Source organism: Protobothrops mucrosquamatus, unplaced genomic scaffold (assembly GCF_001527695.2).
Source record: "Protobothrops mucrosquamatus isolate PMUCROS unplaced genomic scaffold, P.Mucros_1.0 scaffold566, whole genome shotgun sequence".
Lineage (NCBI taxonomy): Eukaryota > Metazoa > Chordata > Lepidosauria > Squamata > Viperidae > Protobothrops > Protobothrops mucrosquamatus.
Window position 1 is genome coordinate 181518 of NW_015386869.1, and position 25638 is coordinate 207155.

General features: G+C 35.6%; 1 protein-coding gene across 1 annotated transcript; it reads right to left on the bottom strand.

Annotated features, from left to right (window-relative positions):
- Window positions 1–631: 631 nt before the first annotated feature.
- TIAL1 (TIA1 cytotoxic granule associated RNA binding protein like 1) lies at window positions 632–24618 on the bottom strand. The gene is made up of 12 exons (XM_015817227.2): window positions 24369–24618; window positions 12113–12209; window positions 9586–9735; window positions 9320–9374; window positions 9097–9184; window positions 7179–7254; window positions 6399–6507; window positions 4989–5084; window positions 4822–4906; window positions 3278–3401; window positions 2931–3070; window positions 632–1055 (listed from the first exon to the last, which is right to left on the bottom strand). Exons 1-12 carry the CDS (start codon window positions 24395–24397, stop codon window positions 938–940), a joined length of 1167 nt encoding a protein of 388 aa, XP_015672713.1. The 5' UTR covers window positions 24398–24618; the 3' UTR covers window positions 632–937.
- Between the last annotated feature and the right edge of the window lie 1020 nt (window positions 24619–25638).

A 25638-nucleotide genomic window follows, 5' to 3' on the forward strand; every position in this document is an offset into this window, starting at 1 on the left:
TTCTGTTGATAAAAGGAATTATTTATCAATTTAAAAATAAGGCTTTTTGAATATTTTTTCACTCTATGTAGTAGCTAGTTTTGAAAGTATATGGTTCATTTATTTTACTTCACTGCAAAAAAGCAGCAGAATGAAATAATTTTCTTATAAAATTGCTACTTCTATTTTTGAGCATACTGAACACTGCAGGTAGTAATGTAAAGGGGCAAATTAAAAAGGACCTCTAAATTAAAAGCAAATCTGTGCTTTTAAGTAAATGAAATTTGAAAAGCTATTAATTTTCTTCTGGATGTGAACAGAAATATCAGATAGTACTACAGATAACAATGTTTTATCAGACCAAACCAAAATATTTACACCAGATTTAAGTTTCTTCAAATATTTCAAAATTAATTAAAAAATATTTCCATGAATATTTCTTCTGAACGATGGCTCTGAAATTAATGAAGAATATATTGTTGCTTTTGATGCAATCTTTGGTCCACAGAAAAACATCAGGATTTAATTTTCAATTAAAAGCATATTTCATGTTTCCCCCCCAAAAGCTATGATATAAAATGCTGAAGACAAAAGAAAATGGAACCACAATGTTAAGCATTTCTTCCCAACATACCAAATTGTGCAGTCAGAATTGTTTTCAATGACTTTATTTTAAATTTTGTACATAAAGAAAACCTGTTCATATCCATCATGAACAAAACTTAAAAAGGCATAAATTGAAGATATTTGTGTCCTTCATCAAAGCAAATGCTGTGTTAAAGGTCCAAACATTTTCATTCTTCAAAATAAATATTTTTTTCTTTATCTCTCTCTCTCTTGGCCCCCCTCCCCTTTTGCCTCCTTTCCTTGCCTCCCCAGTGTCTGTATTTCAGGCTTCAGAAAAATCACTGGAAAATGAAACCTGTCTTGAAATCACACTTCTAAGCAGAGTTCTAGCTCACTGTGTTTGGTAACTTGCCATACCATAGCCAGCCTGATTAGGTATTACCGGAGCAGCTTGTCCCTGGGCAGGCTGAGCAGCAAATCCACTCATCCAGGTTGCAGGTGGTGTTTGACTAGTTTAAGAAAAGAAAATTGTAATTATTCTTGTCTGTTTCAATTTTAACTACAATAATACCCATTGCTAGGTGATGAAAATTAACCCCTTGTAATCCTTTAAACATGACCGAAATATTACTTGTATGAATAAATATATACAGCATTCCCCAGAATTACCTTGCAAAACAAACTAATTAGCAGATTTTTTTCTGTTGTATTTGGTAAACAATTTATTCAGAATAGCAGCTGAAAGGTAAGAGTGGTGTACTGGATAACATATAGATTTGGATTCAATTCAAGGTAAAGTGGGATAAATTGCAACTCAAAGTGTTTACTTCATTATTACAAATTTAGTTATGAAAATTCAAATTATTAACAACCAAATTTAGCTTTAGCAATCAGATACCTTAAGCGGTCCTGATTTGCATTTACATCTTGAATTTAACTGAATAGAACAGAACTCACTGAACTTATTGAAAAAAATGTACATATTAAGTTAGTGCAACCCATTTTGTTTAGAGTATGGCTGCATATGATTTTGATTTTGCAAATCTACGGTTCACTGCTGCTCACTCATATAGCATTATAATCAATCAGTCTTCCTCCAGAAATTCATACTTAGATGAAAATTAATACTTTACTTTAGAAACATGATACAGATGAATTTTAATATATACTGAGCTAAGAGACAAATATCTATTAGATGTAAAATATTATAGCTACGTTAACAGCATTGTATGGACCAGCAGCATTTTCAAATTCTCAGACACACAAAATACTAGAACTGATTAAATCTTTTAAAATTAAAAACCTATCATTAGTTTATACATTAGTTTATATTTGTTATCAATAAATCAATTTAACATGAAAATAGTAAGAGATGAGTAGAATAAAGAATTAGGGGTTCCTATATTGCCTAGACCAGGCATGTCAAACTCGCGATGTCATGTGACGTCGTGTGATGTATCGGGACTTTTCCCCCATTGCCGGCAATGGGGTGGGCGCAATTTCGGCGTGACACATCCGGCCCACAGGCCGGCAGTTTGACATGCCTGGCCTAGATAATTATTGCCTTAACTTCTTTATCTACAGTGGCGGTGGACCTTAACCTACAATTTACATAACGAAAAGTAATATTTTGAATTTATCTATTGCATTTGTATAGAACTGTATTTTGTTGGAGATTAAGAAGAGCAATGCTTCTTTAAATTTTTATAATGTAAAATTTAAACATTTTTACAGTTTTTAATTATTAAAGTCTGGGAGAAAGTAATGAACTAAATAAATGTGACTCTGTAACAAAAGCTGAAATTTTCAGGGATATTCTCTTGACTTACATACTTAGTACATGAAATTTGATAACTGGATAACATAAATGGATTCTCTGTGTCCCTTTTTATAGTTAAAAGACTGATATTGCATCTTGGAAAGATAAATGTATCGCTCCACGTACTCAGTAGATTGAAGGTCTGATTACACTTGCTACCTGTGAGTAGATTGCCTATAGATGTAGACTTTGTATGAATATATACACATTTATAAAGAAATATGGAACTGATTTATACAAAGTATACTATCTTTAAAAAAGCATAAATTCATATCTCTCTGTGTGTGTATGAATATATTAGATAATTATATAGAATTGTAACTTTATTGTTCTTGCAGCATATTCTCTATTTTTCACTTATTTTTAAACATTTATGTATTTTTATAATGTATATTATCTTTGTCTTTTGTTCCTTTTGCTTTTTCTATTACTTTAAAAACAAAAATAACAAACCACTACTTTAGAAACAAAAACATTTGTCTTAATGATGCACAAGCAAATATCAGAGTTCATATCCAAGGAAAATTACATATGCAAGTATCAATTTCTGAACAGAAGTACTTACTCAATGCCAAAACCTTGTTGATTCCATGCTTGACCATATATTCCATAAGATGGCACTTGCCATCCATTTGTCACATATTGCCCATATTGCTGTGGATTCCCATAAACCTGATTCCACTGTCCCCATTGACTGTACTCCACCTTAAACAATTATTTTAGATAAACAAAAAAATAAAAAATCAATATACGCTTATGAGAAAAATGGAGAAAAAACCAAAAGTAACATTCAATGTCTAAAGTTAAATTCCATGTGGGATTTTAATGCATAAGATTCCATGCACCGATTTCACTGATTTTGGACACAGAGGGTATAGAAATACAACACTTTAATGCTAGTCTACCAATTACCTGCTGGAAGTCTTTTGTTGTATCCGGTGTTTCTTTGCCCCAATAGCATTTAACAACATGCCCTTCAATTGTAGTTCCATTGACCGAAACAATCGCATGTGCTGCACTTTCATGAGTTGAAAACCTGAGGCCAAAAAAATGGCATGAAGTAAAATGCTACTATATTATCCTGCTCTAACCCTGTAGGACTGATTTAACAAGAATGAAACAATTCATTTATCAATAGTTTACTTTATCAGAAGATACAGTATAGTAAAAGGCTATCAGCCAATTGTTTATCACTAAACCTGATATATATATGTACCATTATGGAACTTAACAGCAACAAGTCTTTTCTTAAAGAATATACCAAGTATATTTCAACAGTGAAGGAGTTAATTGCTTCAATGTACATAGTTATCTACGGGTAATCATCCAGTGAGATTAAGTTCAGTCTTTAAGGAACCAATGTATTTAAATTTTTTAAAAAATAATTAGGTATGCCATTTACTTTGATAACTTAATATAATTCCATAATTTTAAGGCTCCATTTCTTTTTAACATACATGATATTGGATAATATTTTCTGTATTTCCTTTTGTAAGTATTTTACAAAAATATGGTTTACAGATGAACAAAATGGGACACTTCCTGGACTTAAGCTTATATCCTACAAAGATGCAAACTTACTGGAGCACAGACATGCACCCCCCCCTCGCAACACCAAGAAACCTGACATAATTATTGATGTTACCGGTAGTTCTTGACTTACATCATTTGTTCAGTGATTGTTCAAAATTACATCAGTAATTACAATCAGTAAAACAAAAGGATTTGCAACATATGCCCAAAGCTATGGCTGTTGCAACGCCCTTATGCCCAAAGCTATGGCTGTTGCAACGTCACATGCTGAAAATTAAGGTGCTTGGCAGTCCGTGCACATTTATGACCACAGGGATGCTGCACATGCCCTTGTCTGCCTGTATCTCCCTCCATATCAAACTGCCATGGCCTGTAGGACTTCAGCTGGTCCCTGGCTAACCACGCCCAGGAGTCTCGGCCTTTGCTCACTAGGCCCAGGAGGCTTCAGCCTGCTTTCTACTCCACCAGTGCATGCAAGGATCCCATTTACCCCTTTTGTTTTTCTCCAGTACTGAAGGTTTGGCTTTCCTACTGAGGTCTCCTCGTGCCACTGTCCAAGCAGGCTCCATACTCATGATAATTTAGAAATGTCATTCTCCAAATTGTGTGAAGCCTTCCCTATCCCTCTAATAAACCCATGCTCCTTACCTTGGATTATGTCTGCTTAACAACCCATGAGGTTACTTAACCACTGCAACCAGAGGACCTAGGATTGCGGTAGTTGAGTGGTCACATGACATCTTGCTTAATGTCTGCTTCACTCAGGAAGTAACATTCTGGTCTCAATTATGGTCATAAATCAAGGACTACATTATAGAGGTACAATTATGATCAAAAGTGATAGCTAAAATATAGTTAGATGTTTGCTTGTTGCCAACATGGTACTATGTTAAGTTCAGAGCACATAATGATAATTCTCCTACCTCACAAAAGAATAGCCTTTAACTGGAAAAGCTCTGGTTTCCACAATTTGCCCAAAGGGGGAGAATGTCTGTCTCATCAACTGATCTAAAAACATTAACATTTGTGTTAGTCATGTGAGTATTCAGTAGTTCATTAAAAACTTTGCAAAGATGAATGTGACTCCCACCTGTTAATCCAGAGGCAATTCCTCCACAATAGACAGTACAGTTTTTGGGGCTTGACTGATTTACTACATCCTCAAATCTCAGTTGTTTTGTGTTGTCTGCAAGATATAACTTTTTTTCTGTTATTTGCATTTAATGAACATACAATATGTCACAATATCACAGCCTACTATATTTGTAAACTGGAAAGACCCTAAACTCAACACTTTTCAAATTATCTCCTGGCAATAAGGATGGCAAAATATTGGGCAGGGAAGTGCCCTTGTCATGTAGATGGGCTGACTGACAGCTGTATTTAAGGGGAGCCAGTTCCTCTTTGTTAAGGAAGAACAAAGGGAATATTTGCAGGATCACTATGAAAACCATTCTAGGCACCTGCCAGATTGGTTGGTTGCTTGGTTTTGCTTGGCCTCTAGGTATACAGATTTTAGAGCTGCTTGAGGATATTCTTGCCTAGTTATCTGAGAGTAATTTGAATGTCTTAATTCTGATGAAATGGTCTGAGTCCTCAAAGCTGTAAGCTGGGCCATCTGTATTTTTGATTCATAGCTCATCTACTTGGTCAAAGTCTCCAGAAAGTGAGGCAGTTGAGTCCCAGCAGTAGTTAATGCAAGAGAGGTTTACACCTATTGTGAAAAAAGTTGCCCATTCTCTCAAGAAGATATTAGACCCAAAGGAACTGGACAATATTTTTATCCAGCCTCCATCTTTCCTTCTTTAGGGAAGGTCACTGAAAAGATGACCAGCTTGCAATTCAGAGAGCTCTGGAAGAAATAGATTATTTGGACTTTTTTAGCTGGCATTCAGATCTGGTTATAGCAATGAGATAGCACTGATCACACCTGTTGGTAATACTAGGCTGTAAATACATTCTGGCCTTCCTTGAACTCTCAGCACCTTTTAATACATTTCTGAACAGCCCCAGGATTGAGAGTAGAAGGCATGGAATTATAATGGTTCCCTTTCTTCTGAACTGGTTCCAATCAGTGTGCATGTGAGTGGGGGGGGGGGGGCAGAGAGATCAAGCAGTACTTCTATTTTGCAAGATGCCTCTTGTTCCTATCTGCCATATACATGAAGCTGCTGGATGAGGTCGTCCGTCAACATATGGTAAATATGGTTGCAATTTTTTAATTGTTTCCTAGTTTCAATTTCTGGCTACCTGCCCAAACTCACAAAAATGAGATGGAACAACATATAAACAAACCCTGAAAAATTGTATGCACAAAAGCAAACGTTACAAAAACTATGGAACTGTACATACATTTGTAATATCAAGAAAAGATGCAAAATATTAAATATCCATATTCAATATTGCTTTCTACAATTTATATAGACAGAAGTAATCTATTAGAAATCACTCTGTTAATATAATTAAAAATGGAATTTCATTTTTGCCCAAATTCACTTACTTTCTTGTGTACTTTTAGGAGCAGGTGGCTTTCGTGTTGCCCAGTTAGTTCTGATCTGACGACCTCCTAACCACTGGCCTCCCATGTGCACAATTGCATTTTCTGCATCCTAATTTTTTTTTAAAAACCACATGGACAAAAATGAGTCATAAATTAGAAACAAGAGAATTAATACATTCTATTTTATTGCTTTGTGTTTTGCTCAGAAAATATAAAAATAACCAATTTAGGTACTAATAGCTTTTCTGGAAAATTAATGTAAGGGAATTAATACTTACACTGAATGAAGAAGAGAGGGGCTGTGGCTTCCAGATGCTGCTGAATTTGAGTTTCCAATAGTTTTCACTATTGGCCATATTAGTTGGGCTTCTGAGAATTCTAGTTCAGCAACATCTGGAAGGCCACAAATATTCCACCTCACATTTGGAGAACTCAATACGTTTAAGACACTTTTAGGTAGAGACTGACAATATACCATGTATATCCCAATACAGTCTCCTTATTTCCATAAAAAGTAACTGCCCTGCAAAATATATATGTACTCAATTACTAGTAAGATTAAAAATTGGCATATGTTTTTGTCTCTTGTCTAAAGGATCGATATAACATTATTCAACCACATAATTAAACTATAAAAATTTCTGCCTTTCACAGAACCAACGGGTTATAAAATGGGCTATGCACTAGCATGCTAGAAATGTTTGCCTGCTTGTATTGCATCCTTCATAAATTAGGCTCGCAAAATATGAAGCAATGATTTCTATTATTCAATGCACTCACCAATTTATTATAAAATGATACAAAACCATATCCTTTTGATTTTCCTGTTGTCATATCTTTAACTACCCGTGCATCCCTGGGAAGAGAAGCACAGTTATATGAGGAAATATTATAGATATTCAAAATAAAAACTAAAAGGAACCACACACACTGTATTGTGAGCATAGTTTTCCCTATTATAAACTCAGTAATCCCTAACTATAACCATTCCTAATTCTGCCTAATACTTCTTTACCTGTTAGAAAAAAGCAGTAGGACAAAAATAAAAAAATAACATGTAATAAACATGCAACCTATCCATATATCCTGCACTTTCTACAAATCGTTCAAATTTGAAATTTTAAAAGGAACAGAATTTCCTTTTCTAATTATCTACTGACTAGGGTCTTCTAAGGTTTACTGAACTATAAATTACTGTAACATTTCTAACTAGGTTTACCATGCATTTTCTAAATAAATGCCCTCTGCCTAGTGATATAAAATATGAAATATTAAAAAATTGAAAAAGAGGAAAAAAATAGGAATTAAAAGGCATACATGGCCTGTTAACAGATTTCTTTATTTTTCTTGGTCAATTCTCTACCATCATTTTGGAGTTTGGGCAGCTGTAAATTTTGAAAAATTGACATTTTCAGAAATTTAAGAAAGGAGAATATAACTAACAACAATGCTAAGTTCACCAATATGAAGACAACAAATTTTACACATAATTTTTAGTGAGTAAGTTAAAATGATTGGAAATATAGAACTGCACTGAATATAGAATGTTAAAATGTAAATACTAAGATATGTATATATAAATAATGTATAATAAGAATAAATAGAAATGAGAAAAAAAATCTACAACTGAGTTCCAGTGTGCACAGTTCCTTGCAGTTAGCTTCAAGATCCTGTCCATTCTTATGAGCAATTCTGCAAAATAATCAGAATGCTATTACTTTTAATTGTGACTTGGACTGTAGAAAAACTGCAGGTCTCAGGTATAAATCAAGATTGAGAAATAGCAACCTGTATTAAATTTTTTAATATTGGCTTGCAAACAGTACCAGTACTTACCACATTGAGATAAAAAGCAAAGTAAATCAAACAGACAAAATAAGACTTTGTTGCATTTGAAAATATGAGAAAACATAGAGAAAATATGCTTTATAGCAGAAATATATTCCTGTAAAGTAACACAAGATGTTCAGGGTTTGTTCTGATGTTGTTAAAAAGACAAAGAAAACAATAGGAGAAAGTTTTTCAAGAAACTAGATTAAATAACAAAAGAAACACACATACTATAGCACCTGAAGGAACACTTGCAAAGTTTAAAATGTTCATTTGCAAAGCTATAGATATTTGGAAATTTAGTCCCAATGTTCTATTGTCAACAGAGAAAGATACCCTTGATTGGCATAAATAATGTATCATTAAAACAAGACTTCTTTATTTAAAAGTTTATCTAAAGATACGAATTTTAATTTCAAATTTAAAAATCCTAAATGTAGTGCTACATTTCAAAAATGTAATCAATGAAGTTTTACAACTGGCTATGTTAACTTAGACACAGTCCAATACTACCTATTGTATATAACTATCAGACACTTCCAGCTTCTATCAGACAATGAATGCTCTTTAAGCCACAAGAATCAACAGGTTTGCTTTCATTTGCCCACAACACATCCCAGCCCATAAAAATGCATATGGATTTGCAAGTGTGAAAAGCACATAGCTTTTAACAGAACTGATGCAGAAACCTTATTCATACTTAGGTGGAATAATATAATGCAATAAAAGGAGAAGATAATTCTACACCATTCATATGCCATTATGTAAACAATTCTATGCTAATAAGCGATAGTGACTTAAGAGAAGAACAATCTTGCTTTTTGATTCTGTTTGTGTTAATGATTTAAGGTAAAAGTACGGTACTTACGATATTTTACCAAAAGGAGCAAATGCTGACTTAATATCTTCTGTTGTTATTTCTGGACTTAAATCTCCCACAAATACATGAAAATGATCTGGAGGAAAAAAATACAAATGCATTGCTATATACAAAAAGTTTAGCTTTCTTATACTGCCAAAGTAAAGCAATGAATGCAATTCAACTGAATACATGGCTTACTTGTAGGGTTGCTTCAGAACATATTACTTACTTGAAGTATCTTTTTTTTGACTACTTGGTGTTGTTGCCCAGTTAACTTTTACTTCCTAAAAATAATGAAAAAAATATCATTACTGGCATAATTTTTATGTCAATGAAGAGGTTGTACAGGCTCAATTCCAACAAAGTGAGAGTTTCTCTTTATAGAAACATTGTTTCAAGGTATTTCTAATTAAAAACCGGGACAAAAATCCTTGCCATGAAATAACCTATTTACTTAATTTGCTACATGTCATTCTTTTTTCTTTTGCAACGTACCTTTCCCAAAATTTTTCTCCCATTCATAGCAGCTAATGCAGCAGCTGCATCCCTGTGTTCATAAAATTCCACAAAGCAATAAGGGTCATTGCTTGTATGCTGCAAAACAGAAAATCCAACAGAAGAGTTGACCCTTCTGCTATCGGGTTGCTGAGAAGAAAATCCAGGAAAATATATTACTTAAAGCTAGAAAAAAAATATTATTATAAGTGCTTACAAAGTAGCTGTAAGAATTGTTGTCTGTTCTGTCAAAACAACATCTCAAATTATAGCATCCATAAAACTACATCCAGAGGCCATCAAGTATTAAAGTGCAGGTTCAATTCAGAACAGCCTTTCTTGAAAATTCATCACACTGTTTAGATGCCATGATGGATTACACACTCAGAATCAAGAAGTTTAACTGCAGGTTGACGTCCTAACTGGAATTATCAACAAAATTAGTCTCTGAACATGTCAAAACTAATGCTGCCAGCTTCTATCGAACTGGATCCAAAAGACACTTGGGATAAGATTACATTTACTATATTAGGTTACACACATGTATGCTTCTGAAATGGTCCATTCCTTCCTGTAAATTTTACAAATAGAATTAAGTAAGGTTTGAAGGAAAAAGGGACTTGATGATAACTGGAGCTATGTCCTTTGCAAACATGTTCAGCTCCAAGTACTTACCAATTTCAAAGCCCAGATTTGGGAGGATGTGTGTGATCGTTTCAGATTTCACAAGGCATTAAAAGCAAGAATGTGGGTTAGAAAATTACTGCAAAATGCAGTAAATCATTTAAAATTATTTGATTTTAGCTTCATATTTTAATAAATCAAGTTTTATATATATAGATATATTACATTTAATAAATAAATAAATAATAAAATGCAAACTAAATATTACCAGTTACATATAACAATGTTCACTAATCTGGGAAACAACACTATTCATGTACCAACAAAAATATTTTGGTCTAAATTTCTAATGAACTATCTATTGTGCCATTCTGTTTTATTGATAATATATAAGAATCCCCTTGAAACTGCAATCAAAAAAATCAGAATATGAATTTGGAATTAAGATCAGAAATATATTTCCTTTGATTTACCGTGTATGCAAGACAGATTGTTATCAGTATTGAGAAAACTGTGGTAAAAGTTAAAGACATCACACTTAGCTAAAAATGAACATTATGATTTCAGTTGGTATGAGAACCAGCCAATGGCTATAAACTAGTAAAAGTTGATCAAGATGATTATTTTCAAAATTGCAAGTACTATTATTGGACTGTGTCCAGGGCTTTTTTTCTCGGAGAAAAGGTGGCGGAACTCAAACCTGGCCACGCCCTCATCAAACCCTAGGACCGCCCCTTTAGAGAACAGGAATGCAAGTAAAATTTGGGAGGGGCTATTTCCGGTGTGGGAGGGGCTATTTCCGGTGCGGCCGGCCCGGAAAAAGGTGCCGGAACGCGGTTCCGCCGCGTTCCNTCAGGATTAAAAAAGTTCCAGTACTTGAATAAATCTCTTCCCTGGAGCTATTAAAATAAAAAAGGAGGAATATTATGCAGCTTCTAGGTTTTATACTCCTAGTTTCTTAGCACTTAAAAAGAACCTAATTTCAAACGGCTATATATTCCCACAAAATCTCAATTTAATAAAAAAGGAAAGAAAATGGCAGATTGTAAATCTTTCTTATTGAAAATACTAATTTCTATCATTTATGTAGTTATATATACATACGACTTCAAAATCCATATTCTAGCCTTTTGATAACATTAAAATAAAATTTTCTTTTTAATAAAGAAAAATACAACTTGTTCAAAATTACTAAATGAATCCCAGTCAAGTAAATTTCAATAGTCCAATACACAATATTGGTTCTCTGTTTCTGAAGTTCTATCCTCTCTAAAAAGAAACATTTTGGTCATGCATGGGACTGCAGAAAAGCAAGGCTAAATACTAATAAAACATGTTTTTATTGTGATGTTCATCTGAAACTATTAACAAAGTAAAAATTATTCAAATAAAGATACCTAAAAAACATAGTTGCAGCCCAACTGTTTTTCTATGTAATGACTAATATTCATAGTAGTCCCTAATAAGAAATTGCTTAGATTCTTTATCTTTTTTCTGTCACAAAGTAGGAAAAAGCTACCATCGAGATAATCTCTAAATAACGTATACAGCTTGAATTATCTTGTAGAGAATATTCCATCCCACCTTTATTTGAAGAGTATAGTTGTAGTTAAACTAAGCATATATTTTATAAGAGACAGAAGCAATCTTTCTGGTGCCAAGAAGAATCAATAAGCATATATTATATACAAGAAACCTTTTTCTAGTTAAAATCAAATTTTGTTAGTTAAATCAATTAACTAAGGCTACAATCCTAGTCAATGCTGGCATAGGAGTCCTCCTAAATTAAACTGTCTTATTTCGTGTTGCAATCTTGATATTTTTAAAAAAAGCAGAATTAATAACTGCTTTTATGCAAAATGTTAAGATAGCTCATATAAATTAGATTGTGAGAACATATTACCTCTGTTATCATTTTACAGCTTTTGCAAGGTCCAATTTGGCTGAATAATTGAAGTATAAGGACTTCGGTCACATCTCTGGAAAGATTTCCTACATAACTAGATATAGAAAAGAAAAGGTAATATTAATGCCATTAATTTATGTCTTGCCAAGATATTCTGCAGATATAAAAAAACAATTTTATAAACATGCCATAATACTTACAAATGCATTACATACACTCTGTTAATCAAAAACATTTTAATTCTGAAGTTCTTCATTATAATTACAAAACATTGCCACTGAAAAATCGCATGCAGTTAACTAATTAAGGTATAAAACAAGAATGCACAATGTATACCTCCGTGTCTTGGATAAAGTCCCAAAGTCTCCATAAAGCTTTTTTTTTGTGTGGGTGTGTGCAACTGCCTGGACAAGTCCTTGCAATTTCCTTGGGAAGATTTCAGAAGTGGTTTGCCATTACCCACTTCTAGGACTCACAGAGTGTAACCGGCCCAAGGTCACCCAGGTGGTATGTGCCTAAGGAAGGTCAAGAATTCTTGGTCTTCTACTTTCTAGCCTGATACCTCAAGCACTATATAATACTGACTCTTATATAAAAGTTTCTCCCATTTGTCAAATTTTAATGACACAGAAGGTAGAATTATTAAATTCTGTCCCCATCCTGTTTGGAAATACTTCCCAGATCCACCATTAAACATGATCATTCTCTCAATATTCTGATAACTTAGGTATAGGAACAATTATTTATTTGCTACTTTTAGGCAGATTAATGCTACCAATATGATGTATGACATATTGCCTTTCGATAGATAGATCTTTACAAGTTGAAAAAAAGCAAGGCAAGCACCTAGAAACAAAAGAAGTGTGCATTTTATATATTTTTTAGAAGAAATCTTCTAAGAATACAAACCATTACCCTTTAAAATTAAAAAGTAGGCTATTTTGTTCAAGCTTTTTAGTAGAGGAAAAATAAGTATATGTACAATTGTGTCATTTTGAAAGAATTCTGGCAAACATTACATTCAGAACTAAAAAATAGTTGGGAAAATTTAGAAGCAGTATTTTTCTGGTTGTGAAGGAAACTTCCGAGAGGGGAAAAAAAACCCCAAATTGTACATATATTTTCACAATGTATATAAATCTTTTGCTTACTTATATCATATCCTGTTTATATGCAAATACAAAAGAAGTCAAACCAATAATATATTCTTACATAGTATCAGAATTTATTTGTAATGCTTCAAACAGTGGTTGGGAGCTGGGCATACTGAACCTGACAGAATATAATGCTGACCTGTAGCAGCATCATGATACGGAATTCTAATCAATGTTTATTTCAGGGTTGCATAGGAAAAAAAATAAAGAATCTCTGAAAGCTCAGTTCAACACAATAAGTAAAAACACTACTGTATACTTTGTTTTCATTGGTAATAACCCTCAAAACACAACTATCTGAAATATACAAAAAATATTCTAAAAACAGTTAGGAAAATAAAGATGGGAAATCTTAAAATTACAAATAAGCCTCAATATACAATCACAATTGGAACTAGAATATCAGTCATTGAACAACGCAGATGTTAAAAGAGATGTCTCATGACTACTTCACTCAATAATTGCAATCCCAACAGTCCTGGTTGTTGTCATTAAACAGATGGAATCCTAAGTAAGGAGCATGAAGGTGCTTTAGAGGGTGGGGGGAGGCCCCGGAAGGCCTGGTGCAGGCCATGTGCAAGATCAGGGTGCTACTGCATTGTAGTGCAAAGTCACACTAGTCCATGAAAGCCTCAAATGCCCCAGGTAGGCCTAGATCAAGGGGTGAGATAGGCAGGTGGAATGAGTTAGTGTAAGTGTGGGCGAGCTGCCAAAATGTTATCATGTGACCATGAGGTGCTTCAATGGCTATGACTTTGGGCAAAGTTGTAAGTTCCTTTGTTCAGTACTGTCATAATTTCAATGGTCACGGAGTGAATGGTAATAACTCAAGAACCCCTGTACTTTCTACTTTTGAATATAATATTATCATAAATGAAGTATAATAAATAAGCCAATAATTTTATTTAATATTCTTGAAACTCTTAACATTAGGTTTTTGCAACTTTTCTGCAACAATCTTTTATTTCTATTCAAAAATGCACAAATTATTTGAACTTAAATGTAAAAAATAATTATAAAGATTATAATCCTATATACATTTAGAGATCTCACTAAACCCACAGCAACCCTTTGAATAGAGACAGCATTATAACTTTTGTATGTTCTTGAATAGAAGAAATATTCTTAATATTACACAATATTCTGCAATGAAATAGAAATATAATGAAATAGAAATTTCTTTATTTCTTTCAAATAAGCATTTAAGACATTAATTTATAGGATAACCAGCATGGCAATATAGCACTTATTTTCAGTCACTGACAAAATTCACTAGATAACCAAGCTTTAATTTCACACACACAGTTTAATCATTTTACTTAAAGGTTTGGGATATACTGCCTTAAGATTCTGGAGAATAATTTGACTATAGCTGAAGAAATAAAAGTCCAACAAAGGCTAGAACTCTTGTCACTGTTCTGAAAAAACAGCCATGCGGATCCTCTATATCAGAGGTGTCAAGCATATGGTTCCATGGACCTCTTGCAGCCACAATATTCCTGGGTGAGGCCAAAACTAGACTAAAATGCAATTGGGAAATATTGAACAGAATAAAATAAAATAAAACATAGCTATTAAATTGTAAAAATAAATAATAAATTTAATCACCAACTACCATAAAACCCCAGGCTCATGATTTGTGAGGAGTCCTACCAAAGTTCATCACCTTGCCTTAACTGCAACAGTGAGGACTGCTTAGCACCGCCATGTTGTGAACTGAATAGGAGCACTAGACTACAGTAGCACCAAGTGACCCTGCTGGTGCAATTAAACCAGGGGTGTCAAACTGCTGGCCCATGGGCCAGATGCATCATAGCAAAACCGCACCCACCCCATTGCCGGCAATGGCAAAAAAGTCACGATATGTCGCGACACGTCACGTGACGTTGCGAGTTTGACACCCCTGAATTAAGCTGAAGCAGCAAGCTTGGGCATTTGCCTTCCCGCCCCACAGCAAGCAGGCAGACTCACAGCCACCAGTGCACGAAAGAGTGCCTTTCTCTCAAACAGGTTGCATTAATTTCTTTTCCTCCCTTCAAAATTTCCCTCCTCCTCCAAACCAGGTTTAAACTTCCTTTTTCCTCTGAAACAAGTTGAATTCATTTCCCTCCTCCCTCCAGAAAAGGTTTAAATTATATCTGTTGAGTTTCAGGCTGCACAAGGTCCATGATTGTTGTTAATTTCATACTAACAGCAATAGCACTTAGACTTATAGTGCTTTTCAGCCCTCTCTAAGCAGTTTACAGAATCAGCCTATTGCCCCCAACAATCTGGGTCCTCATTTTACCGACCTTGGAAGGATGGAAGGCTGAGTCAACCCTGAGCCGGTGAGAATCGAATTGCTGACAGTCAATAGAATTAGCCTGCAATATTGCATTCTAACCACTGTACCACCAAGGCTCTTAATTAATATCAATTTTAAAATCAATACTGTAATATAAAATTTAAATAAGCTCTTAAATATATAAAAAGAAAAGAATGGGGAAAATGAAAGGGGGAAACTTAAGTGCTTAATGCCTTTCTTTTTTCTAAATTTTTATTTCATTATAATATCAAATTGCAAATGGGAAAGAAAGAAGGAACAAATTGTAAATGGTTACAAAATACTGACTGCAGTTAGTAGTGACTAGTAAGGTTATGTTATTATTATTTGTAACCTCATATGCACAGAGCCAGTTTGGTATTAGTGGTTGAAGTATCAGACAAGAAGTAGATAGTACTAGTCCTGCCTTTAGTACAAAGCCAGCTGGGTGATCTTGGGGCAGTCTCATTCGTAGGAAGAAAAGAACTGCCAAATCACTTCTGAAAAAGACTGCCAAGAGAAGTGCAGGGAGCAGCTGCCAGGAATCCAAAACAACAGAGGCACACAACTTTCAAGTGAAAATATGACATACTGTTAAACTTTCTAGTTTATACCTTAAGAAATATGTAAATATTTTAACATGTCTGTTACAAATATCTACAACTTACTCAGTCTCATATTGAGATAGCAATAGCACTTAGACTTATATACCGCTTCACAGTGCTTTACAGCCCTCTCTAAGCAGTTTACAGAGTCAGCCTATTGTCCCCAACAATCTGGGTCCTCATTTTACCGACCTCGGAAGGATGGGAGGCTGAGTCAACCTTGACCCGGTGAGAATCGAACTGCCGAACTGCTGGCAACCAGCAGTCAGCAGAAGTAGCCTGCAATACTGCATTCTAATCACTGCACCACCACGACTCTTCAAGTATGTGCAATACTTGGTTTGGGAAAAGCTCAGAAAACAATTATTTCCTGCATATGGTATGTCAGAAATTAGAGGGAACATTGCACAGAGGTAATAAGTGAGAATATGAGGATTTGTGCAATAATTTGGCAGTAGGTCAGGAGAGGGTCAGAGTGGAATTTGGAAATATGCATGCACGCACAAACACACACATACACAAACTGTACCATTAAATTTTGATAACTAGCAACTATATAGATTTTCTCCATCCATACACATATGCAAACATTGAAAACAAAGTCAAATTTGTAAAAATATATTTCTTTTCTATGTAGTAGTTATGTCTAGTCCCTACCTGATTTTAATTTGTTAATGTATTAATAAAAAATATAAACATGTGGCTTCCTAAGTCAAAATGCAGCCCTTATATGACAATAAATAAAATAATAAAATTAAAAAACGACAATAAAGGTTATCTTATCTTATCTATGGTTTAATGACCCCCATTTCTATTTAGCAACAGCAATAGCACTTAGACTCATATACTGCTTCATAGTGCTTTACAGCACTCTCTAAGCCAGACATGTCAAACTCGTGACGTCACATGACGTCGTGCAGCGTATTGGGACTGTTTTGCTATTGCCGGCAATGGGTTGGTGCGGCTTCCGCATGACGCGTCCGGCCCATGGGCCGGCAGTTTGACACCCTGCTCTAAGTAGTTTAACATACATATTGCCCTCAACAATCTGGGTCCTTATTTTACCGACCTCAGAAGGATGGAAGGCTGAGTCAACCTCGAGCCAATCAATATCAAACGCCAGACTGTAGGCAGAGTTAGTCTGTAATATTGCATTCTAACCATTGCGCCATTAGGGCTCCCATTTGAGTTTGACAAAACTCATCACCGGTCCCCAACCTTTCCGGTTTGGCGAACCGGCGGGGTGGAGAGGGGATAGTTCCGTGTGAGCAGCAGGTACAATTTGCAAGCACCTACCACTCGCACAAATGGAGCTTCACGCATGAGCTGACAAGGATAGTTGTAAGTCACTCTCGTAAGTCCCCCTGACCTTCCTGCACTCATGTTCTACTGCACCATCCATTCTCTGGCCTTCCTGTGCTGGTGCTGCCCATTCCCAGGTCTTCCTACACCCACAGGATTTGATAAAAGGATGAGAAATGTGGTATTAAAACTCTAAGGTTAAAAACAGAGATAAAGCAAGATGTCTGAAATCTTCATAAAGTTTGATCTAAACACAGACATTATAGAAACATCCTTTCCTTGACCTAAATTATAGTTAGACCTGCTTTTCTTTACCGTCTTTACATTTTCTTGATCAGTACTGCACCACTCTTTGTCTGCAGCTTGCATAACATTACTCTGAAAAGGAATAGCTTGATGTATATACATATATAATACTCTGAGAAATATCTGCATTTTCTTGTGTCTGAGCATCCTGTAAATATATGGATCACAGGAGGTGAAATATTTAAGAGGAAAACTTCTCTTCCTGAGGAAATGCATTAGAGGAAGGATTCCTCATCTTCTCGAGAGATATTAGGGACACAGTCACAATAATCTACCAACTCCTACTTCAAGCCAAGTTTGTAATACACTGCTTTTGTTAAGATTACCTTAAATATAACAAAGCATTCAAGCTTTCAAATTATAACTTCTTTGCATCTGCAATGTGTTAGAAATAACAATGGGAAAGTAGGCTGGCCATTGGTGCAACTTGGCAATTAATATCGAAGTCTCAAGCACAACAAGTGTTGTAAACTAGATGAAATTGGTTCAAATCTAATTGAACTACGAATTCCCTGTCCAGAAAATACTTCACTGACTGCTTGATGAATACCAAACACAATTTAAAGGGTGTGGAAACTCTGTTTTGACTCAGAATACTCCCAAAGTGCTTGAAACTCCATGATACCATATGCAATGCTAGTACATTTTGGGAAGGAAGAGAAAATGGGAGACATATATCCAGAACTAATCTGAATAAATTCCTGAAGTCAAGATATAGATTAGAATAAGAGAAAATATTACATTCAATTCTTAACCCACTGAGTAAGAAGCTGAAAAATAATTTGCTGAATTGCAAAGATTATTTTGAACCTGTAGTCTATAAAAACAATAAAAACGTATTCTACAATAAAAGTAGTTTTTTTTTAACTTTTATGGACATAAATTAGCACGGGATTGGTCAATATTAGGACTGTGAAAATCCTATAATATAGTTCCTTAGCAATGTGTAGGAATGTGCAAGAAATGCCTGTTATGAGTTACTGAAACAGCCGTACCTTTTCCCAAGTTCTTGAAGTTATTCTGTATACTGCTCTCTGGCTATATATGCATATATGTACATGCACATCCATGTAGCAGCTATCATGAGGATTTGAAATGTGTGGTTCATATGCATTGCCACAATCAAACAGCTCTAATGAATATTTATTCAGCCTTAGCTGCTTACTTTAATTTTTGCTATCAACTAGTGAGCATCTACATTTTAAGCCAAATATGGCATAGCCTTCCTTGAAATCTGGAGCAGCATTTGCCAGAGAAATATCAGTATTTTAACTGAAAGGCGCATGTGGAGGATGGCTCTGTGCTTTTGATCTCTCACATAACATACAACTTTTCAACTAATTAATTCATCCAGGACAGACGAACACCTAGAATAAAAGTACTAAATTAACTCCAATCCATTAAAAATAGTTTTTTTAAATATACTTCTCTTTCCAAATGTCTATTGTTATACCAAAGCTAAGTGTGAAAGGAACATGGACAGTTTTCAGTTGACTAAAATAAGCTTTATCATTTGTTTCCTTGGGGCTTCATTTTGGGAAGCACAAAATATCCATCATATAGCATTAGCACTCTATAAATATGTCTGTACTACACTGTAGTACATTACATTTATAATATTCAACAGAACAAAAGATTACTCATGAGTCACACACTCTTCTCAGCAAAACAACTTTTCTTTTTATGCTTGAAGTACTAACAAACCTAAAGCAAATAGGTCAAAACCAATAAATTCAAAAATACCTTTACAACAAAATGTACTATGGCTTGCATTAACAGCATGGGTTGAAGTATATTCATGTATCTAAGCTTAGAAAGCTACAGGGCTTAATTATTTTTGCAAACTGAAATGCACTCTGAAGTCTCCATAACCAAAAGGGCACAAGATAATGCAGTGCAGCACAATGAGTATGAATGACAACACTAATGCAAAAATTCCATTTCCAACTTAGCAGATAGCCTTTGCTTTTTAAATGCATTCAGTCAAAAAATATAAAAGAACGAACAATGAAAATATGCCACCAGCATAGAAATTGTTGGTAAAAAAAACACTGATGATTTGTTGAATTTATTTAGGTATGTGTACTTTCTACATGTTCTTGACTGTGAAGCTTTCAGAAAGATTTTGAAAATGAAAACATTCATTACATATATTAAAACATCCTGAATAACACCATCATTAGGAATCAAATGCATATACACTGCATTGAATACATACCCTTAAACAGATCAAAATAACGTATACTTTTGTACTTACATCACTTGTGTGCAAACTTAAACAAAATGGTGCAAGTACATGCATAAGCACACACCTCTGACATTCCATCTATTTTTATTTAAATTTATTTATTAACGCCACACACATTAACACACCAACACAAAATCCAGCTTGCCTACAAAAAAGACATCATTCAGGTAATGGCATTATGAATATAGTCTTTTTCTTCTATATAGCTTGCTGACCAAAGCATCATCTCCATGCTATATGTGTGATGAGTCCAGAAGACTTTTCAGTCAGTATATCATTTGACCCAGGTGGGTCAGACACTGAATCCCGGAACATTATGACTGGCCATGCATAAAATAGGTCAATAGGGTTGAGGATGGGTGAGAAGCCATTGGAGGATTGATAAATCCAAGTGCCCAGAGACTAAATAAGCCCACATGTAGGCTCTCAGGAACTGAGCTATGGACTTATTGCATATGACTTCTCCAACATACGAATGCACTGAATGTACCCCAAGTTACTTAATATCTATAGACACTGGCGATTTCTGGGCAGTATGTGGATTTCTGAAAAAGCATGGAGATTGAAGTAAAAGATTGAGAAAGTCTATTGAGGAAGCGGAAAATTATTTTAAGGGAGGTAAATTGTTGCATCAATTCAATGTCCAAGCAGCAGTAATGGGGGGAGGAGGTATTTACCATATAATCTGCTCTAGAATATTAATTAAGTTCTTTTAATTCAAAAGAGGCCTGTTTTGAAAAGCAAGGAATAAGGACTGAGGGGGATGCCTTTCTATTTCTAACTAAAATCACCAAACTACTAGTGAATCTAACTAAACTGGAATAAACTGTGGAGATTGGCAGACAACCAATTACTTATCAGCAGTCACCACCTGCAGAAGCGTCAAGCATCAGCTGAGGAGTCCAGTTTGCTTTCAAGATTCCACTCGGCCTTTCTCTAGTGCAGGGGTCTCAAACTCGCCACATCACGTGACGTGTCGCGACATATTATGACTTTTTCCCCATTGCCGGAGCTGGGGTGGGGCAGTTTCGGCATGACGCATCCAGTCCACGGGCCAGCAGCTTGACACCCCTGCTCTAGTGGTAACTAAATCCAAAATGGCTCCCTGTGACATTAGCTCCTTGAATGCCTACTGCTTCACCCTAAATCCTTCCCCCATATTCTTCCCTTTGCAGCAATAGGAAAATAGTCCTTCTACACTGACTCTGACACTAGAACAACTGAAAATATCCCAAATCTAAGAAATAAGACAACATTTACAGCAGCTAAAACAGAATGGAATATGCAAAACACTTTTTCTATGTGGAATGGCTGCAATTTGAATCATAACAGAACAAAACATCGGAAACTGGTATATGAGTTAATGGACCATTATACTGCATGTTACATTGGCTATAGAAATGAAACTAGCTAATGTCTTAACAATTAAAAGGGATATACAAAAAAACAAAGCAGAAGAGCAAGTTGCATAACTTTCCTATTTTGGATTTACAAAAGAGACATATTAAAGTTTTGAAGGAATTTCTGAGAAGAGACAAAGAGAAAATGAAAAAAATCAAGTTATGGGACATTATTCAAAAGGATAAATGATCAAGATTATTAAAAGCAAGGGGAAAAATATGAAACTAGTTTATCCGATCAAGGATAAATTATGTTGTTGTTTCTGGTAACCCTTATAGGGCTTCCACTGATTAGGGCTGAATGAATTTGTCTATAGATAAGAGACCAGATATGGGAAGAAGAGATCTTTTGTAGCACTGTAATCTCCAAGGTGATAAATTACTGAAATCTTTTGCTCTTGTCATGATGAAGGGGAAGTTATTTCATTATAATTGTCTTTTTTCTTTAATATATTTCTTTTTTCCTGTACTTTTCTCTTTTGTAATTTTCTTAGTTTGTATTAATCTTATCTTTGCAAATGTAAACTTTAATAAAAAATTAAAAAATTACAGTTCAGTGGACATGATTCATGCACAGAACATTTTTATCCTTCATAACTATTATACTTTCTTAGAATATTTAAAACATATTACCATGCACTAAGTAGAAATGTAGTGAACTGATTTATATACCGTACTCTCAAGAGCTCTTAAATTTAATTTTTCACTTTTTTACTCCACTAAAATTTACAAATTAGTAGCAGACATAAAATTTTATCAGTTTTGTTAATAACAGATATTATCAAGTTAGGTTCTCTGTCTCTCATTAGCTAGGAATCTATGTGGAACAATTCTGAGTTTAATAGCTAAACTATACTTTCTTAAACAGCAAATTTACAAATTTTTATACATTTCTTCCCAAGCTTAATCTAATGCTATTCTGCATCTGATTTTGTTTGTCTGGAAGCTCATCACTACTTCATCTAAGCATGTAACCCAGAACAAAAATGACTTAAAAATCAATTACATATTTCCCCCTTTTTTCTAGTTCCTCCTATCTAAGCCAATAAAATTCACAAGCTTTCATTATTTTGTAAATTTTCAATTGACCTTACAAAATGGGGTCTTAGGATTTTGATTTTTTTCTTGTGATAAAGCATCACGACTATCATGTTTTACTGCTCTGATTTCTGGAATGCTTTTTACATATTTTTGTTGAGCATATCCTCTTCAACTAAGACCCTCCAATTTTCACTTGCAAAGTGGTTTATTTTGCAATCTACTAAGTTATATTCCTTTTACTTGTTACATTGTTCAAACTTTCTGAGCTCCAAACCTTGCAATTTCTTAATATGTCATTATTAAATATTACATCTTACTAACATTACTTGAGGGATTACCTTATCTCCCTGTCCCATATACTCCAACAGGGAAGATTGCTTCTTTTAAACTGTCATTTTATGGGACCTAACATGCCTTTTCTGTAGTTGTCCCTGCCCTCTGGAATGATCTACCCCCACCCCCCCAATACAGGCAGTCCTCAACTTACAATAGTTTGTTTAGTGACCATTCGAAGTTACAATGGCACTAAAAAGTGATTTAACTGTTTTTCACACTTATGACTATTGCAGGATCCTGAAGGTCATGTGATGAAATTTCAGACACTTGGCAACTGACTTATATTTATGACAGCTGCATGGTCCCAGGCTCATGTGATCACTTTTTGTGACCTTCTGATAAGCAAAGTCAATGGGGAAGCCAGATTCACTTAAAAACCGTGTTACTAACTTAACTCTGCAGTGATTCACTTAACAATCATAGCAGGAAAGGTCATAATATGGGGCAAAACTCATTTAACAAATGTCTCACTTAGCAATAGAAATTTTGGGCTCAATTGTGGTCATAAGTTAAGGACAACCTGTATAGGACAGGCACCCACTCTCCTTGTCTTTAGGAAAATTCTTAAGACCTGGCTCTTTCTCAGGTATTTGGAGTCATTTGAGTGGGAGCTCCCCTCTAAGGTTTATTATGGTCTGTGCTTGGTTGTCATATTTCACATTTTAGACTGTGTGTTTATATACTAGTACAGTGTTTCTCAACCCTGACCATTTTAAGTCATGTGGACTTCAACTCCCAGAATTCCACAGCCAGCAATGCTGGCTGTGGAATTCTGGGAGTTGAAGTCCACATGCCTTAAAATGGTCAAGGTTGAGAAACACTGTACTAGGTGCTGGTTATATGATGATGATGTGTTTTTGTTGTAGGCTGCCCAGAATCCCAAGCATGAGTTAGGCAACCTTATACGTCTTTAAATGCATACTTATTCACAGATATATCAATTTTCCTCTGGCGTTTCCCAGCTTTATTTAACTGGCAATGTGCTTCCTACCTTATGGAGATCCCTCACGATGAGTCAATATTACTTCCCAAAACTTTTCTACTGCTGGAGGGAAGGCCAAATCTACAGCATACGCCAAGCCCTATCAACTGGCAAAAGGCAATGGCCCTCATGGCAACAATCCCACAGAAAAGGCTTTCCAGGTTCCAGGCACACCAACGTTATCAAATTGCCAGGGCAAACGTGAATACTAAGTTACCGACCTACACATTTTGTTAAAAAGCAAAAACTTTTCACACACCTCCACCGTTACAAAGCACATCCCACCCTCCAGTCTACTCTGGGTTTACATCCTGCACAATTTATCGCCCGCCCTTGTGACGTTTTGTGAGAGACGGGGAACCCTCCACTTCTCCCGTAACCTGTGTCTTTCCTAGCAATTGAGGGGGAGGCATGTTTCCTTTTCTCTTGCCGCGATTCCCCTCCATGCCCTCCAGCCCGCTTTCTTGACCCGTCTCCCTCCCAAACGCTCCTTCAGAGAATCCACCCTGCAGGTCCCCTCCTGTCATCGCTTCTTGACCCACCTACCCAGCGGCCAACCCATCCCCGTCCCACTCACAGGGTCTTGGGCTGTCCGTCGTCTTCCATCACGCTACGGGAAAGCTGCTCCCAGGCAGAGCCAGGATGTTGCACCGAAGGGGGGGGAAAGCGTATGGAGACTCCGAGACGCTATTAAAAAAAAAAAAAAAAAAACCACGAGCCGCCTCAGGCCTCTCGTTTTTTCTTAGGCCTCGGCAGCCCCCAAGGTAGGATTCAATAGAGCGCTGAGGGGGGAGGGGGGCGTTGAACCAAAGGGTCTACAAAATGGCCGCGGTCGCCAACCACTCAGGAAATCATGCAATGCGCAAGCGCAGCGCAACCCAGCTCTCTCTCTCTCTCGCTCTCTCTCTCTCCACACCTTCCTTGGCGTGACGTAGAAAGGGAATGCTAGAGCCGCGTTCCTTAACTTTGACGCCTTTCAGACGTGTGGTCTTCAACTCCCAGAATTTCCTGCTTGGCTGGGGCATTCTGGGAGTTGAAGTCCACGCATCTGAAAGCTGGTAAAGATCGAGACACATTGCATTGGAGTAACAACAAGCGTTTTGCTTCCTGGTTCACTGCAGGGATGAGGAAAGAGAATCCGCGTTTCATGTGAACAGGAGGGGGGAACTGGCAGTGTTGGCGAGGCAGGCAGGCAGGTGGAAGGAAGACAGCAGGATGATTGAGAGGGGAACTTCGAAGCGTCTCTTAAATCCTTCATTTAGAATAAGGTTGTGCTGGATTCGGAAGCTAGAATGCCAATTCTCTTTTGGGCTCATCTGAAATGCGGTAGAATCGGGGCTCAGCCGGAGTCACGGGAAGGCGCAACCCAACTTTTTCCATGCTAGCAGGTCTTACACCTATTTTTCCCAGTGTTTCATTTTAGAGTTTATTATAGCTTTTTTTTAAAACACGTATGCTCATTATTCACAAAATAGTTTCCCTTGAAATCTGTATCTAGGGTATGTTTACTAACAGTCTTCCGCTGAGTAAGACAGACTAGTAGTAAGAACAGAATAGATCAGTTCTCTAAATGTTTACCCTAACTCAAAATATTTCCCTTCTTCTGATCCTCACTTGTAATAAGGAACATTAATTATAGATTAGATGCAGATAAGGGAGTACTTATAATTTTGCCTGCCGTGATTATTGATACAAATGTTCAGAAGGAAGCATCAAAGGTAATAAAACAAATCCAATGAAAATAACTTGAAGAAATTAAATAGGCTTAGTCTGGTGTTGTTTAAGGAAGGACAATATGATAGTACTATGTACTTAAAATACCTGAATGATTGTCACATAAAAGTTTA